The sequence below is a fragment of the Erpetoichthys calabaricus genome, chromosome 13 (assembly GCF_900747795.2).
Source record: "Erpetoichthys calabaricus chromosome 13, fErpCal1.3, whole genome shotgun sequence".
In the NCBI taxonomy this organism is placed as follows: Eukaryota; Metazoa; Chordata; class Cladistia; order Polypteriformes; family Polypteridae; genus Erpetoichthys; species Erpetoichthys calabaricus.
The window spans coordinates 137,201,482-137,220,735 of record NC_041406.2 but is presented as its reverse complement, the minus strand read 5'-3'; the positions used below and the strand labels follow the sequence as shown (position 1 = coordinate 137,220,735).

At 40.1% G+C, this 19,254-nt stretch overlaps 2 protein-coding genes across 3 annotated transcripts in view; both read left to right on the top strand.

Moving 5' to 3' along the window:
• The window catches only part of tbc1d31 (TBC1 domain family, member 31), a 1,102,325-nt gene extending 1,090,346 nt beyond the window's left edge, over positions 1-11,979 (top strand). Inside the window, exon 23 of the mRNA XM_028817629.2 lies at positions 11,819-11,979. The gene's annotated coding sequence lies outside the window, so the exon portion shown is untranslated. The remainder of the gene's footprint in view (positions 1-11,818) is intronic.
• Positions 884-17,481, top strand: LOC114663717 (probable 2-ketogluconate reductase). 2 transcript variants are annotated; one of them, XM_051935509.1, is made up of 6 exons: positions 884-1,079; positions 3,143-3,518; positions 7,420-7,591; positions 11,041-11,219; positions 14,887-14,983; positions 17,227-17,481. In XM_051935509.1, the coding sequence occupies exons 1-6, from the start codon at positions 987-989 to the stop codon at positions 17,384-17,386; spliced, it is 1,077 nt and encodes a 358-aa protein (XP_051791469.1). In that variant the 5' UTR covers positions 884-986; the 3' UTR covers positions 17,387-17,481. The 2 variants fall into 2 exon arrangements, with proteins under 2 accessions (XP_051791469.1, XP_028673467.2); XM_028817634.2 differs by lacking the exon at positions 884-1,079 and adding an exon at positions 2,601-2,801.
• Positions 17,482-19,254: the final 1,773 nt, after the last annotated feature.

Below are 19,254 nucleotides of genomic sequence, written 5' to 3'. Positions count from 1 at the left end.
AGGACAGAGCCGACTATACTTCCTTAGAAGGCTGGTGTCCTTCAACATCTGTAATAAGATGCTGCAGATGTTCTATCAGACGGTTGTGGCGAGCGCCCTCTTCTATGCGGTGGTGTACTGGGGAGGCAGCATTAAGAAGAGGGACGCCTCACGCCTGGACAAACTGGTGAGGAAGGCAGGCTCTATTGTAGGCATGGAGCTGGACAGTTTGACATCCGTGGCAGAGCGACGGGCGCTGAGCAGACTCCTGTCAATCATGGAGAATCCACTGCATCCACTGAACAGGATCATCTCCAGACAGAGGAGCAGCTTCAGCGTCAGACTGCTGTCACCGTCCTGCTCCACTGATAGACTGAGGAGATCGTTCCTCCACCACACTATGCGACTCTTCAGTTCCACCCGGGGGGGTAAACGTTAACATTATACAAAGTTATTGTCTGTCTGTATACCTGCATTGTTATCACTCTTTAATTTAATATTTTCTTTATTGGTATGCTGCTGCTGGAGTATGTGAATTTCCCATTGGGATTATTAAAGTATCTATCTATCTATCTATCTATCTATCTATCTATCTATCTATCTATCTATCTATCTATCTATCTATCTATCAATTACCCTTTAGCCTATCATTGCTGGCACATGCAAATAATGAAATGTTATTATCAAATGAATGCCCGATGTCAGTTTTTCTAGCTTTTGGATAACTTGTTTTTAGCATGCCTAGCTGCACTGAGGGAGTCGGGTATCTCTGCAGCCCGGAGCTTCCATCCTGGAGCTCCAAGCACGTGCAGTTAAACTTACTTGAGAGAACTTGGCATTATTTGATTTTGATAACGCTGCCTCATCTTAACCACAGTATAAACCGGCAGGTCTTCAGCTAGACTCTGTTGGTGCCCATTAGAGTCAGCTCCACCTCCCTGGAGCAGCCATTGGCATCAACTCCACCTACTTGGAGCTCCAGTGTGGAAGCTCCGGGCTGCAGAGAAATGTACTTGGGAGCAGGAAAGAATGTGACGAGCACAATCGTCAAGTCATCGATGGTGCTGAAAAACTGTGGACGGGATTTGGCAAATTATAACGTAAGTGCATTTCTGAGATGCGTATACTTAGAATTAGTAGTGCATTTAAAGTCTACAGTTCAAGTCCTGTTTAATTAGACTCCCGTTCTATGTCAGACTGAGGATTATTATTTTAATTATTATTGGTTAATTATTTTCTACATGTTAAAGTCTATTATTTGTGCCCCCTCACATGTATATCACATTGTATATATTCTGATTATACCATTCTGTAAAATGTTCATTTCTGTAATCTGTTAAAGGTTTCTGTTAACAGTTTCCTAAGTTTACACTGCGCCTTTTAGCCTGCAGGACGGAGTCTGAAACGAACAAAGGTGTTTAGGCAAGCTTGCAGGACGACTTTTACATTAAAACATTTGAATTGTTTATTTAGCATTTAATTTAGCATTTTATTGCCTTAAAGCTAATCTCCTTTTATTGTTTTATATGTTTTATATTTTTTCCGAAAGTAATATATATATATATATATATATATATATATATATATATATATATATATATAAACTATTTCAACCATTCTATGATCTGCTTCTCACAACTGAGGGCATCGTGGCGGATGTTAGCCGACTTGCTGGCCAACCACAAGCGTTACCTGGTAGGTAACCACCCATACAATCAGATTGTGACACAGACTACGAATGCAATGAATATATATATATATATATATATGTATATATATATATATATATATATATATATATATATATATATATATATATATATATATGTGTGTATATATATATATATATATATATATATATGTGTGTATATATATATATATATATATATATGTGTATATATATATATATATATATATATATATATATATATGTGTATATATATATATATATATATATATATATGTGTATATATATATATATATATATATATATATATATGTGTATATATATATATATATATATATATATATATATATATATATGTGTATATATATATATATATATATATATATATATATATATATATATATATATATATATATATATATATATATATAATCCGTTGATCATGGAATGCACTGTATCGTGAATCCTGCATAGCAAATAAGTGATATGTGAGAATTATGAGTTTCGTCGCATGCCCAGTAAGGGGAAATCTCGGATGCAGTGGTTGACGGTTAAAGGGCAGCACAAATGCTCTTTGCCCCAGATAGAGTTATTCCACGCGCCGGCAGTGGTTGGTTTGGCAGCTGGACTATCATGTTGTGTTATACCATATGCACTGCTTTGATAAATGTACCTGGAGCTATGAAAACGAATGATAAGTATTTCAAGAAATGAGCATAAGTAACTGAGAAAAACCGTGAGAGAAAGTTGTGTTGGGAAAAGGTAAAGGTTAGGCGCTGAGCAATTTGCGTAAACCTTCACTAGTTAAGGGGAATAAAATTACGTAGCAATGTATTCCAGTACAAGGCGGTAGAGACGCACACGACGTTACGTATCTGGAATCACGTGGGCGGGGACAGAGGCCAGATTAGCGAAGATTGTTATTTGTGCAGAGCTGAGGCATTATGGGTGGCCCTAGAGGGAGGCGGGATAAGTGTCAGTCAAATTCAACTCCGGCGAGCACGATCCAAATGAGAAGTTTTAAAAGTTTGGTGATAGAAAGGGAAAAAAACACATGACTCTCCTAATTCGAGTTCCTTTCACGTTACTACGAAGATCCCAGCGCTGGTCAACGACAGCAGCTCGTCCATACTCCGTAAGTAGCAAAGGAGGCTGGGAGCGTCGAGGAGACGTAACGGCTAATTTTGCGTATTTTTAGTTAGATCGCAGTGCTTGCGGCTTTGTTCCAGATTTACAGAGGTAAGAGACAGCGCTTTTGACATCAGAACAAGTCAGACCTCCACTTCATTATAAGCTAAGTTAACGGTGTCAAACCCGCTGAATCCATTTCAGGTCAGGTATACATAGCGGCAGCACTGGGGGATCTTGAGAAGACTGAAGCCTAAAGTGAAGATGCGTTCTGATTGATATTGCACATACCTGTATAGTGTTCACTAACGTGTGTTGTAGTAATTTGTGTGTCATTTTTGTTTACAGGTAATGGAAAAACCTCACATTTTAGCTTTGCAGCCTGGGGACAAGTCTGGCATCCACTCTGCCTTTGCACCGATTATTGAGAAGCATTTCACAATCATCTCTAATGATGAGTTCAGAAAAGACAAGCAACGCTGGGCAGACAAAGTGCAAGCCGTGTTTGTGTGGTGTGCTGTTCCTAAACTTAACAGGGACCTCCTGCAGGTCCTGCCCAACTTGAAGGCTGTAATAAATGGAGGCGTTGGAGTGGATCATCTTGATATCCCATTGATATCCAGTTTTGGGGTAAAAGTAACCAACACCCCAAATCTGGTCAACAATGCAACAGCTGATTTGGGCATGACCTTGCTACTGGCATCTGCACGGAAGGTCATACAAGGTACCAAATTTACTGTGTCTGTTTGTGGGTAGTTTTGAATTAGCAACATATCTAGAAATCACATGTAATGCACCAACACTAGTGCAGTTTTTATTTCTAGTGGTGTTTCTGTTTTGACAACATTGATAGGTTGGAAATGAAACACTGAAAGATTAACTTTAAGATTAACCTTAAAGATAGGATGAGAAGCTCAGTCATCCGGGAGGGGCTCAGAGTAGAGCCGCTGCTCCTCCACATCGAGAGGAGTCAGATGAGGTGGCTCGGGCATCTGATCAGGATGCCTCCTGGACACCTCCCTGGTGAGGTGTTCCGGGCACGTCTAACCGGGAGGAGGCCCCGGGGAAGACCCAGGACACGCTGGAGGGACTATGTCTCTCGGCTGACCTGGGAATGTCTTGGAATTCCCCCAGAGGAGCTAGAAGAAGTGGTCGGGGAGAGGGAAGTCTGGGCATCTCTGCTCAAGCTGCTGCCCCCGCGACCCGACCTCGGATAAGCGGGAGACAATGGATGGATGGATGAAAGATTTTACCTGCACGCAAAAATATTGGAAGTTTTACCAAGAATAGCTGACGTAATTACCTGATGTAATTCTCCACCGTTTTAGGGAAACCTTCAACAGGATGCTACAGCATAATCCTATTCATGATGTTACCATTCATGTCTTTGTCGATATTATGGTAACTATTTCTATAACAAACTTAGAAAGTGTGCTCTAGTGCAGTGGTTTTCAAACTAAGGGGCCACAGTCCCACTGAGGGTGTGCCAGATTGTGGTTGAGGGATCGCAGCACTCCTATCGAGGTTGATGTTGTTAAAAAAATGAATAAATCCATTCAAGTTTTTGAGGATTGTCTTTAAAGTGTCTCACGTAGTTTTCAAGTTAATATGACATAAACTGTTGCATGAAAGTAGTGCTGTGTCAGTGTAGTTAGACTACAGTAGTGCTGCAGTTTCCGGCTGGTGTTGTGCGCATGCAGCTGTGTTGGAGAAAATGTTTAATAAATAAGAAATCCTTTAGCAACTTGGACTCTTAGGCTCACAAGAACCTCTCTTAAATAAATTAATATTATTTTAAGAGATGCTGCTGTGTTGAACGTACCCTTGAAGGGATGCCATATGATCTCCAGATAACAAAGGTGTTTTTCACAGACACTTTTCTATCTGCTTTAAAGAATGCTGATGCTTCTCTCATAAGCAGCCTCTGGCCTTGCGTCTCAACAGCAAGAATGCTTTCCATATTCATGTTTAGTTCATTTCCTTTATTTTTTTAAGTAAACATTCTTACTTACAACTTGCACATTATCAGTTACATGCCAAATATGCCTTTGTGTATTCACATCTATAAACATGTTTGTTCAAACAAAGAATTGTTAGCCCATCTGCAATTACAGGGCAAGAAAACACATATTGCTTGGCGTGCTCCAGGGGTGTCTCTGTTAAATATATTTATTACATACTTTCTGGAGCCCTGATAGCCTTTATTTTCTATCGACAAAGTGAACTGGGGAGCAAGAATTTCTCCTTGTCAGGTGATTTGCGAGGAAACACAAAAAAAGAGGAAAAGAGGGGCTTTAAAAAGGACTGTTCGTTACACGGTGGCCGAACCCAAGTCTCCGTGTCATGCTAGGCTTCATTTCAGTTCAACCCGCCACGTGTCACGGTGCTCTGGCAGTGAGTCTCGCTCACCTGAACTTCTCAAGTCATGTCCCAAGTCATGCTCGTGGAGTCCATGGTCACAACTCCGTCTCACTTCCCACTTCATGGAGCTGAGAACTTGATAAGAACTACAGATTTTTGCAAAAACGAGAGAGTGTCCTAGCAGGTGAGTGCTGTCCTAATCACCCTAACATGGCGCTCTCTCTCTCTCTATGTCTCAAGCGGTGCCTCAATGTTCTAGTATTTTTAGTATTGTTAAACCTATTTGCTGCATCATCATTTTCAGAACAGTTTTAGAACTTACCAGAATAGTGCAGAATATGCAATGTATACATATGCATATACTGTACAGTGTCCTTGAGATTATATTATACAAGTAAGCCAGTGATTCGCTAGCGAATTGGAAATCCAAGAATGGCAACCAGTGTCTGTTCCGTCCGATATCTGGATGAATGACATATCATGGAGGGTGGGTGCGTCTGGGGAAATGTCATTTAATTAAATAAGCATATCTGTACTAAGGCGGTTTCGTTTTGTGGAGACGTGATTCCGTTGCCTTTGCTGCCACCGACTGCTGGCAGAGTGGAGCACAGCAAGTTTAGTTTACAGGTTGTGGTGTTCGTGTGCCAGCCACTGAGTCTGGGAAGCCCCAGGGTTAGAGTCTGTGACTGTTATGTGAGCTATATTACTGGCACAGTGGATTAGAGCAAGTGTAGCTCACAGGTTGTGTTATTTGGGTGCCACCTACTGACTCTGGGAAGCCGCCACATTTTGGAAAGCCGCTGCGTTTGACTCTAGACTCTGGGGCGGGCGCCAAGGCCACAGTGCGCATGCACCTCGGTGCGTCCGCCGTGCATATATTAACTGTGGTTTAGTAAGATAGATATCCTCATATACACTGTATATACATAGTTATATGAATATACATACAGTATAATTTATATGAATTTATCTACATATGCTTACACACTTGGCTATCTCTGTCTTTTACATCAAATGGATAGGAAATTGATTGAATAACTCTAAGTAATTATACAGTAGCCTGTCCCTGAAGAGCACAGGCAGAGGCAAATGGTTCTAAGGGGCTGTACAGTATATTACAATTTGGATTTACGACTAGTCAGAAGAAATTTACCTTAAACTTAAAGAACTCTGATCAGAGTACTGTCAGTCAGTCGGCCATTTTCTAACCTGCTTAGCCCTGAACAGGGTTGTGGGGGTCTGCTGGAGCCTGTGCCAGCTAGCATAGGGCACAAGGGTGCCAGTCCATTAGAGGGCGAATACAAACCCCCACACACACACACACACTACAACCAATTTAGGATCACCGATTCACCAAACCTGCATGTCTGTGGACTGTGGGAGGAAATGGGAGCACCCGGAGGAAACCCAGGCAGACACGGGGAGAACATGCAAACCCCACATAGGGAGGACTTGGCATGGTCTCCTTACTGCGAGGGAGCAACTCTACCACTGTGCCACAGTGCCACCCTAACACAATACTCGCTTCTTATTAATGTATTAGGGACACAGAAATGGGGGGCCATCAGCCATAATTGTTTATATCCATATAAAAGGAAAACTGTCTGCGTTTATTTATAGGTTGGATGAAACAAAGCAAACCTGCATTGTAGCCCTCCAGAAAGCAAGTCCCACCCTTCTTTTTTAATTCATTCATTTGGTTATATAATTAATTTTGTCGTCTTCACTTCTTGATAACTTATTTTGACAAAACACTATGTTTTTTAACTTTTTTCCCATGTATAATTTTAATATGTAACTGCTTGTGTGCTTATGCTTTGAATTTTTCAGCTGATTATTTGTATTAGAGATGGTTATTTTAATTATCTTTTAAACTGTATTTGACATGTACTGTATTTTGGTTTGGTTTTTTTTTTTCCTTTTTTAAACTTTATTGCATACTGAAATTCACAAAAAATAATCTTTGCTTATTAGCACAAATAGCCTTTATCGGTGTTTTTTGTTTTTATTTTTTCATTTTTTTATATATAATATTAAAAGAAATCCAGAACAGAGTATTTTTTAGTTTCTTAATAAAAACCTGCAAAATTTTGAAAACTTTCCAGTTGATGTGTTCTTTCAGGGACTGGAAATGTTTCTGATGGAGTGGTTGAAGATTGCTGTTTTATTTATTTATTTATTTTTATTTATTTATTTTTTGTGTTACTCCCATGACAAAGTTTTACTCCTATTCTCTGTCAAATTCACATTTATCCCCACTGCAGGTTACAAGACTGGAGTTTCTCCAGAAATTACAGAATATGTTCAGAGTGAAATTGGATATGATGTCAGTGGTGCGACCCTTGGTATCATCGGAATGGGTAGAATTGGCTACCAGGTTGCCAAAAGAGCTAAAGGATTTGACATGAAAATCCTTTATCACAATCGAAACCGGAGGTAGGATATTTTATCTTTCAATCTAGCCGTCCATTTTCTTTACTTACTTTTTCCCAGCCGGGGTCCTTGCCCTGTCATTATGCCCTCCTGAGAAGAGGACCGGAGGACAGGACATACAGGACATGCGGGGGCAGCCCCCCCCCCCAAAAACCCCCTGGTTTGCACCGGGGTGACAGGCTCAGAGCTTAGAGGCTCAACCCTGCTGGGGCCCTTGGCCACCGACAGGGGGCTCCTGGACAGCTCTGGAGCCTTGGTGTGCAGCACTCTCGCCACACCCGGAAGTGGATCGAGGAGCACCTGCAGCACTTCTGAGTGCAGTATAAAAGAAGCCACCTCAGTCCATTCGGGGAGCTGGAGTCGGGAGGCCGAGGACAGAACTTGCGGGAGAAGAGTAGAGGTGGCAGAGAAGAATAGAGAGAAAGAAAAGAAGAGCGAGAGAAAAGGAAAGGACTGTGAGCATTATTGTGGTGCTTTGTGCACTGAGTGTGCTGTAAAAGAAGCAGGAACATTTTAAAATGTGTGCTTTTTGGACATTGTGTGTCTGTCTGAGAGTCTGTTGGATCTCCGCACCTGGTAATGGATGATGGAGAAGGCGGAAGAAAATAAGCAGGTCTTGTATCGACTTTTAAAAACTCCGCCAGGCGGAGTGGTGGCTCTGAGGCTAAGGATCTGCGCTGGTATCCCGAAGGTTGCTGGTTCGAATCCCTGTCACTGCCAAAAGAGATCCTACTCTGCTGGGCCCTTGAGCAAGGCCCTTAACCTGTAATTGCTCCAGGGGGCATTGTACAATGGCTGACCCTGCACTCTGACCCCAAGGGGTATGCGAAAAAACTAACAAACACTGTTGTAAGTCGCTCTGGATAAGAGCGTCTGCTAAATGATGTAAATGTAAAATGTAAATGTGATACGATGGATGACGAAGTCCTGATGTGGAAAGGCAAGTCATTCCAAAGCTTAGGAGCAACAACTGAGAAAGCTCCGTCTCCTCTAGACTTCAGCCAAGATCTTGGGGACTACAAGGAGTGGCTGTCCAGATGACCTCAGTGCTCTTGGTGCGCCATAGGGCTGAAGGAGGTCACAGGTATATTGTGGAGCGAGACCATGCAAGGCTTTAAAAACAAACCCCAAGATTTTAAAATCAATGCGACACCTTCACCGGTAGCCAGTGAAGAGATGGGCTAAAATGGGAGAGATGATGTGGTCCTTTCTTCTCGACCCAATTAAGAATCTCGCTGCAGCGTTTTGAAGCAGCTGAAGGTGCGACAGAGCAGATTTGGGCAGACCCACTTATAAGGAATTACAACAATCTAGGTGAGATGTAATAAAGGCATGAACGGCTGTTTCAAAGTCCTTCTGTGGTAGAAAGGATTTTAGTTTTGAAATTTGCCTCAGTTGGTAAAAACTGGACTTTACTACCATGGAGATGTCTTCAGCTATTGATGTTGCAAATCATGTGCCCACTTTCAGCTTCATCTCCCTGTTCATAGCTAATTCAATGTGGTCTTCTGCTATGTGTTTCACGGTCCAATGTGTTGTGCAATCCAAGGTGCCCTGTTTTTAAAAAGAGCTGTTGTTTGAGTATTTTGGCTTTTCTTTTAGCTTGAATGAGTTTGGACATTCTCATCTGACCTCTCTCATTAGGAAATCTACTGCTTAGTGGATGTTTCTTGTACAGAAGACTGTAGTGCGTGAAAATTGCTGTAGGACACATTTCCAAGATTCTGAAACCAGTATTTCTGTCAGGAATGATCATACATTGGTCAAAGTCCGTTATATCCCGTGTCCTGGTTGTTCTGGCATTTTGGTTAAACAACAACTAAAGCAAGTAACCCTAGCTGAATTGTCTGTCTGAAGGAGCACACTACTTGTCACATCAAACAAATGGACCTAATGAGTTGGCCACTGAGTATTTTTTAGATTTTACGGCCTTTCCTGACTCCATATGCTGATTTCAAATTTAAATATACTCTATAACAGCATTTCCGTGGAGTTCAAAAGTGTTCTCGAAAACGTGCTGTTGTAAAATATTACATTTTTTTAAAATTATTATTATTAATAAGAAGTACAAGTGTATAATTAACAGCACAAGTTTTGAACAAGTGAGTTTTATGATCGAATCACACTTCTGCTTGCTTTCTAATTTATGGGAAAGTATATTATTTTAATTTTGCTTTTTGGCTGTCGACAGGGAACACACAATATTACAAGAATGTAACCAAACTTTAAATGCTATCTGTGAATGTGTGTGTTAGTGTGTGTGCATACACACAGTCCTGTGGTCATCATCTTCAAGGTAGAATGGTTTACTTACAGTGCCGAGGTTTCTGTCCTTTCATTTATAAACTTCAGTCAACAGCCTGGTCACCTTTTCTCCAGCCTTCATTGTAGCTCCTGTCCCACCATTAAAGCCTTTCAGTGAATACCGTAACCACTCTAATTAGAACACAGTGACGTCTGTAAAAAAACAAATTACAAATGCTTGTGAGCAGAACACAGGGAAAATAAAAAGCACACAGAATTACAGAAATCAATGAGAACTGTACACACACACACACACACACACCTTACCCCTAAATGGATACAAAGCCATACGGACCACACACGGCCAAACTGCAGAAGGGCAGGCCAATCCAAGGTTAGATATTTAATGTGTGACAATGGAGTCCGCAGTTATACATATAGCAACAGGGTGCCCATCGTCATAGCAGAGCCGAAATAAAGGGAGGTTTCAGACCAGGAAATGAATCCAGTCCATTTGATCAAAGCAAACATCATTACCAGAAAGACAAAAAGATCAAAAATAACAAGGCCAAAAACTGTTAAGCATACTTGAAGTAGAAAAAGACATACACAAAAATTGTAACCAGAGTATCAATATAACATAATGACACTTTCCAAGGGTTTTTTAATCCAAATTTGGGTAACAAAATACACGTCTTGCCAGAATAAGACTTTGCACCAATGATGTCACACATCAAACAAACCCCTGCCACCCGGGACTAGCGTCTTGGCAACAGATCCCTTAAAGACAGAAAATGGCCACAGAGCTTTAAAGGGGAAGAAAAGTCAGTCCAGTAAGTGTAATTGTGGGGGGGGGGGGGGGGGGGGGTGTTATTGTCATGTATAGGCTGGTAAGTGCAGTAGACATCCCGTATATCAAGTTGGGACCACATCCTCTGTTTAGTTATCCCCATTACAACAGCTAGACTTTGATGTTCTTTTGGTTATATCTGTACCTACAGTACTCCCTGTGATGACCACCCCCCCCCCATTTCCTTATGATTTTTTTTTGTTTTTTTCTGTGTCTTGCTGTATTTTGGGTTCACGACCGGGTCACAAGTGTCCCCAATTGACCACACTGTTTATTTATCATCTGAAAAAAAAAATTCAATTATAGCTCCTGCTTCTGCAAATTTTTAAATAATTTACTGCATACTTCATTTTGGCAGGAAAGAAGCAGAAGAAAAAGCTGTAGGCGCCCATTATTATGAAAAAATGGATGACCTGCTGCGTGACTCTGACTTTGTGATGCTGGTTGTGGACTTGTCTCCACAGACTTACCATCTAATTGGAAAAAGAGAGCTAAGCTTAATGAAACGAACGGCCACTCTCATCAACATAAGCAGAGGTATGGACTGAGAGTTTTTTTGACCTTTGTTTTGCACAAGGAGTATAATGACCAGCGTTAATTACGTTTCAAATAAAAGTGAAGTAGTAAGAGCAAATTTGGTGAGAAATCTGACCCAGATGCTGTTAATGGAGCCTTACATGATTGAGTGTGGATGTGAGTTGTCATTTATAGAGTTCCTTCCTTAAGCCCAGGTGCTCTCAAGTTAACCTTTATGCTTGGTAAAGCAGTTTTACACCACAGATGGACTAAAGAACTGAATTTTAATATTCAAACTGTAAAGATCTTTGCAATATTTGGTCAGTTATTTATATCCTTTGCTGGGAATAAGAGAAGAATTTGCCTGGTGAGACCTCTACAATGCTTCTTTAAAACACATATTTGTAAAATATAAGTGGTGGAACAAATATAACAGCGCACAATAACAGATGAAGTCCCATTCAAGGTATAGATAGCTTTTTGGTGATTTATTTGTCCCAAAAATGAAATATAGCTTTTATAGAAGCTAAAGAAATATCATCACAAAACAGCTCCCCTCTTACACATACAAAAATTACAAAAAAGAACAACTTCTGACTTGGCTCATGAGAACAGAGCAGTCACAGTCAGGTATCCTTATATATAATTTGATAGTATCCGCATGTATGGTGTTCACATCAATACCTCGACTCAATACAAGTTAGAACCATACAATGGGACTCTGCCTCTGTAGTTAGAACATAACGTGGCAAACGCGGACGCAGCAGCAGAATTTTGAAGAAGTTGTAAGCGATGGATAAGTTTTTGTAGGATGCCAGCTAGAATAGCATTACAGCAACCTATACGTGAGGTGACTCGGGCATTAATCAATACTTCAGTACTGTGTTGCGTAAGAACAGGACGAAGTCTAGAAATGTTTCGCAGATGAAAAAAGGCAGTCCGCGAAATGTTACTTATATGGGAGGAATTATTTAATAATAATAATAATAATTAATATTATTATTATTAGTAGTATTATTTAGTAATTGCCTTTTATTAGTGTATAAATGGATCGAAATAATTACATTTAAACGATTCACCAAAATCTGTTGTATGTAAACGATACTGTTTTAAACGTTATTGTTTTTTCATCAGAAAACCCAGTTTCCATGTCTACGTGTATTAGTTTAAATGGCACTTTTACCACTCGCAATAGGGCGGACACGCTGACGTATTGTGTCGACTGGGCAACACAGTGAATGCGGTGTCTATCTATAGATGTCTATGATTTGTTTGCTTTCTGACATAGTGTAAATAATGTAAATTCATCTCACTGTGGTGTGTATTCCGTACATAATACCATGTAACACAGTATATTTCTCCTGCTTTACACAAATATACCCATGCCACCGTAATAAAGACGTACAATTCCACGGTCCACTTCAGATGCCAGAGAAAAGTCTATTTCAAGGGCGTCTCAAACGCCACAGCAGACACAATCCAAAGTGGACGAACTTACAATAAAATGTGAATCAGAAAACTGTTTGTTCTATTTCTATGTTCTGTTTCTTTCATTTGGGAAATTCACCAGTTATAGATTCCCAGACAACGCCGGGTACTCCTGCTAGTTTATTTATAAAGGCATATGAAGGAGCCACAGTAGTGTTTCTTAACATACTTCTGCTGAAAGATCCATTGGCTAGAAGTCCTCAGTGCTAGTGTGTCATAGAGAGGATGTGCAGCATTGTTCATAATGGCTCTCAGTTTTGCCTTCATTCTCAACTCCACTACTACCTCCAGCAGGTCCAGATGGTGTCCCATGGCTGAATTTGCCTTCTTCATCAGCTTGTTGATTCAGTGGGCCTATCTTGAAGTGATATTACTGGCCCAGCATATTACAGTGTAGAAAATTGTGCTGGCCATCAGACAGTTGTAGAAGATGTGAAGAATGTCACAACCCACATGAAAAGAGAGCAGTCTCCTTAAAAAAAAAAAAAAAAAAAGTCTGCTCTGCCGTTACTTCTAGAGTTCCTCTGTGCTACTAGACCAGTCTATCTCGTCATTGACCTGGACCCCCAAGTACTTCTAGCAGTGCGCCACCTCCACATTTTCACTGAATGGTGAATGGGTGTAGAGGCTCCTTGGTGCAGCAAGTGTCAATAAGCAGCTCCTTAGTTTTGCTGATGTTGAGTTTTGGACAATTCTCAAAGTTTACCACCTGGTTCCTATACTTTGTCATCCCCTTGATCGGTACACTCCATTACTACAGAATCATCTGTGACATGACCTGATGTTATATTAACAGCCTGAGATGTGCAGTGAGAACAAAGAATGGTGACAGGCCAGTTCCTTGTGGTGATCCAGTGTTGCTCACATTCGCATCAGAGACGCAGTCCTTGGGCCTCACTAACGGGAGTCTGCTGGACAGATAGTATCACCTTGACATGTCTGCCAGGCATTCACAGTTTAAAACCATCCTTCAGACAGCACTACTAGTGGGTTGTTTTTTTAGTCTTAGACAGTCACAGTGGAAAAAAGTGCAGGAATTTAATTTAGTGGACACAAAATAACAAAATTTTTGAACTGCACCTGAAAATGTTTTTAGCTTTGTTTTTGCCTCATTGTTCTGTTATTTTTATAGAAAATAATATCTTCACTGAGAATAAATCTTTCCACTGGTAATACAATAATTCATGAGTGGTTCACAGTGCCAATAAAAAGTATTCACCCCCAGACGTTTTTACATTTTTTTTGTTATACAACTTTTGTCAACCGAAAAAAGACTCTTTAATATCAAAGTCCATCCATCCATTATCCATCCCACTATATCCTAACTACAGGGTCACGGGGGGTCTGCTGGAGCCAATCCCAGCCAACACTGGGCGCAAGGCAGGAAACAAACCCTGGGCAGGGCGCCAGCCCACCGCAGTAATATCTAAGTGAAAACAGATATCCGCAAAGTTGTACTAAATTAATTGCAAATAAAAAAACACTAAGTAATCAACAGCATAAGTATTCACCGCCTTTATTATGACACACTAAAATCAGCACTGGCACAGTCCATTGGTTTTGGAAAGCACATATTTAGTTCACTGGAGATCACCTTTCTGGGGTTTCAATTGATTGTATCTACTGTAGAAGGTCTGTCAGTGTGGTGGTCTAACCGACACAATGAAGACAAAAGAACACTCCAGGCAACTCCATGAAAATAAGATTAAAGGAGTCAGGAGAAGTAGACAAGAAAATATCCAAGTCACTGAATATCCAGTCAAATCAACCATTAAGAAATGGAAAGAGGACGGTACAGCTGTAAATCTGCTAGAGCAGGCTGTCCACAAGTCTGAGTGATCATGCAAGAAGAACGAACTCTGAGAGCACTCAAGTTGTTATAGGCTGCAGTGTCTAAGACTGAAGAGTTTTGTCATTTATATATTTACCTGTACATTGACCTCAAAACAGAAAGTGAGAAATAACAGCTTACTTAATGAGGCAGGCAATCAAATTAAAAACAGAAGCTGGCTGGAATAAAAACCTGGAGCCACAAGCAGTTTCCAGAACTGAGTTTGAGATCCATTTACTTAGATTGTAAGCACATATTGTATGTACTAATATCTACTGTGTATTGTATATATCATGTATATAATGTATGTGTGTGTGTGTGTTTTATGAACTGCTTTGATACATTGCTTTTTTGCTTTTCTTAATAAAGGTCTTGTGGTAGACCAGGATGCTCTTGTTGAAGTTCTGAGTACAGGACTGATCCATGCAGCAGCTCTGGATGTGACATATCCCGAACCCCTGCCGAGGTTTGTGCTTTCATTGCTTATAAAAGAGAGAGGTGTTACCCAAAACGTTTTGCATCACGGTTTCTAGAACCAGTAATTTAGCATAGAATGTTTTAACATCACTATAGGGTTAACTCACTGTATTTTTAAACCAGTTCCACCTCAATATCAGCAGTCTTATGCCAGTGAGGAGCAGCGAGTGCCAGAGGAAATCCTGCACTTGCAGCCACTTCAAATGTTTAGTAAGCACTAGCAGAGATTTTAACGAGCACTGCCGCCATGTACATTTTTTAAACACATGTGAATATATATTACTGAATTCTTTAGCGCCAAAGCAAGTTAACTTCCAATATTACATTATTAACAGATGCCATTGTGTGAAGTAACGGTTTGCTCCATGGGGCTGCACTAGCAAGGAGCACATTTCAAATTAACTGTAAAACAAGTCACAGACATTGTCTGGTAATTTCAGTTTAAGTATAGAAAGTGTTGCCACATTTTTGTGCAACTCTTGTATGTCAAAGTTTGAAAAGCCTTTTTTTTTTTTTAAATATACTTTGTCAGGGGTAGGCAATGTCGGTCCTGGAGAGCCGCAGTGGCTGCAGGTTCTCATTCCAACCCAATTGCTTAATTAGAAACCAATCCTTGCCAATCTCAGACCTTATTTAATTTTATGGCTTGTTAGTCTGCTCCATGTAAAGCTGTTATATCATAGATTTTTTTCCTTTTCTAGGATATCATCCAAACAATTTAAAGCCTAAAATGGATACTTTTCAGTCTGTCACATTTTTCTGTTAAGTGTTGTATTAAATCAAACAGTCCATGATGAACACACACAGATGTAATTGGGGGAAAAAAGTTAGCTGGAGAACTGCTGGCTGCTTTGTCATTTTACGTCTTATTGCTAATAAGGAGCCATTAAAACAGTGAATGCAGCAGTTTAAGATTGAAATAAGCAATTAAGGGTGGAGAACCTTAACAAGCGAGACCACTAAAATGAAGCATCAAAATGTCACTTAAGTAATAAGTCATTCATCAGCAATAATTGACTTCTCATTAAGAAACTGGGCTGGAACAAAAACCTGCAGCCACTGCGGCCCTCCAGGACTGACACTGCCCACTCCTGTCCTATGTCAAAAATTTTGACCGTGATGTCCATTAGGCACATTTTTTGAATAGTTCAGAAGAGCAGTGGGAAGTCACTTAGTGTCTGAGGAGTTGAAAAGAATAGTTAAATAAATAATGTTATATGCATGATCACAGAGTGTAAAATAGGTAAAACAAAAAGCCGTCACCCTAGAAAACTATAAACGACATCCTAGTTTGAGAGTATTTGACATTTTCTTCTCATCGGCCTGACAAGAAGCAGCAGTCTACACTGAAAACAAAGCAAATCTTCACATAAGGAAGTCACACAGATGAGAGATGAATGAAAGAGAAGCTCTCAGAAAAGCTAAATAGACTCGTTGGAAAGGGGTGACTCTGTTGTTTGGTTTGTAAGGGGTATGTGAAGAAATCATATTTCATTAACTAATTGTGAAAAGATCTGTCTGTCTGTCTACAGACATACACAGGAATACTGATAAAACTGCCCTGACACACTCATGAAGCCTGTCATGTTGCAGTTCATTTTAGGTTTTATACTTTTGTGCAGACACATTTCTATTCAGCCATTGGGGAGGGTAGTTAATTCATTCAGATACATGAACAATTGTTTTTCGTTTGCTGCAATTAACCAGTTACTGATAGCATCGGGTCCAACTAAGAAAATCTTAGCCTGCAGATATTGTGGCGCAGAAAATAATTAATCAGCATTGTGGGAGACAGCACTCACTTTAAAAGAATACTTATTTCATTTTCAACCCCAAGCTCCAAAGGACGCATATGAGGGTTAGGTAATAAAATGTACAGATTTTTGTGATCATTTTGTTTTGGTTGATTTTACAACTTTGCCCTTGATCAGTCAGTTTTTCTTGTTGTTTTCTGCAAGTAAACATGGCCGCTCTGCTCTCCATTTGCACCAAAGAAGAGCAGTGAGTGGTGATCCACTTTTTATAAAATCGGGTATATAGATTAGTGGTAGGATTTCATTCTGTGTTTTTCTAAATTTTGCTTGACATTTGTTTTTGTAGTTCAGTGCCGCTTTGATGGGTTGAGCAGTCCCATGACCCTAAATTGGATTGAGAAGGTTTTTAATATTTTACATCATATATGCAATCTTTCTTGTCCTTTTGGCTGTAAAATCCCTCTGTTATTTATTGCAGAGACCACCCACTGCTCAAGCTTGACAATGTCCTTATATTGCCTCATATGGGAAGCCATACCTACCAGACAACTCAAGTCATGGTGGAAAGAATGGTCGCCAATGCCCTTGCGATATTGAATGGCCAGCCACCACTTGATGAGGTGAAAGCATCAAAATAAAACAAAAAGAGGAAAAGTATGTTAATGTTTTATCAGTGACGTGATAATTTGTAATTACTTTTTAACTTTTCCATAAATCAATTTTGAAGGTACAATTTGTGATGAGTCATATTTTGGCAACACTTACAGCCTCACTCTTTGAGTAACTTTTGGGACATGTCTGGAATCGCTTGTGGCAGGAAGGGGTGAGGCAAAGAGAGATACCCTCACAGTTAGTAACCTACATGTCTGTTGGGCATACTGACTTTTTGCTTTTCATAGCTGGTTGGGAGGGCAATTCTGTAATGCAAAGGTCTTGAGTTAATGCCCTGCTGTAGCTTCCCTCTTGGGGAGCATGAGTGGTATCATGAGGTGGGTATCACCCCGAGAGAACTGCTGGGCAGATACAAATATTGCCATAACCTGGATTCACTTGGTGGGTGCAAGTGCAATGGAAAAGTCAAACACAGCAGAAGCTGAGAGAAACAGGAGGAAGTTAGAAAGCTGATAACGCAGCTGTCTTACTGCTCAACTGGATAAGCTGCTGCTTATTGACTCCGAGACCCAGAGTTCACAGCTAGCCTCTCGGTGTGAAGGTGTGAAATGGACAGAGGTGGGCCTCTAAGCAGTGTCTCACCAGTGACACCAAATGTATTCATGATGCTCTTCATAAATAAACTAACAATTTACCTGAGACTAATCATGATTCCAGTAGTTTTCATAATGAAAAGACATGAAGTAGTAGATGATTTATTTCCTGGAGTGTCGGTCTCCAGTTTGTTGCTGTTTTGTGTTTGTGAGAATCCCCAAGCGTGTGTGATGTTTTCACACACTAACAGCGAGCTGAATACTAAATAACTAGGAAGCGTACAGTTTCAATAAAGTTTCAAAAGTCTTTACATGTATGAGGATGTACTCTTTGGAGCAGATTTTGCAAGTGGCTAAAGATAAGCTCCCGTTAACTAAAACATGCCAATCACAAACCTCTAACATTGTTGGTTTATAGTTTGTCTTGTTTCAGTAATAAGCCAACATGGATATTTAAAACCACAAAATCAAGTATTGTGTGACTATGGAATTGCTAACGCTAGAGAACATTGTGTCTCTTTACAAATTTTTTCTCACTTGGTAAATGTGTACCAGGGTCGGGCTGAAGTATTCCATTGAAGATGGCCCAAGGTCTGGCCTTCAACACCGACAACAAAAGAAAATTGTAAAGGAAATGCTTTTAGTGCAGACCAAGTACCATATCATCAGTGATCTCTTATTTCTCCTAAAAATTCAACCAGGAGGTAAAACTTCCCATAGCTTGTAAATACAGCACAGGAATTTGGAGACTGCAGCAGGCAACCAGAAAAAGTACACCAAGTTTAGCTGTCTTACAGTTTGACAACCACTAGATGGCGGTAAAATGACAGTCAATCATACCTCCCATGGCCAAGAGCAAATGAAGATGTGAGTTCCAAAATCTGCTAATTACACCTTTTGGTAACATTTAGTGAACACACGATTGTGACTTTTCATGCAGTTGGTCATGCGCCGAAAATATGTTTGAGCTTCAAAACCTGCTAATTGCAACAGTGTAGCGCTATAGTTTTAGGGATTTAGTTTCAAAATCTGCTTACGGACCCAGATTTTCCTATTTATCTCCAAAATTTATCTTTTGTACTTAGCTGATTTTGGAACTGAGCTCTTCAAATCCTACGTTTTGGGCAGCTTTTCCTACTGCCAGGACTTTTTGTACTTTTAAGTTTACAGACTGGATTTAGTTTGTTTTATGCATCTGTTCAAAAAGGTGGATTTGATACATCTATTAAAAAACAAAATTAGTAAGTTATTCCATTGGTCCTTAAAGGATAAATTCAGTATTTTTTACGTTCAATAATAGT

Bases quoted from the DNA above. Each gene is read 5' to 3' on its own strand.
- LOC114663717 (XM_051935509.1), top strand. From the start codon at position 987: ATGTACTTGGGAGCAGGAAAGAATGTGACGAGCACAATCGTCAAGTCA. The intron at 1,080-3,142 runs GTAAGTGCATTT...TTTTGTTTACAG, and splicing joins GGGATTTGGCAAATTATAAC to GTAATGGAAAAACCTCACAT. The intron at 11,220-14,886 runs GTATGGACTGAG...TTCTTAATAAAG, and splicing joins TCTCATCAACATAAGCAGAG to GTCTTGTGGTAGACCAGGAT.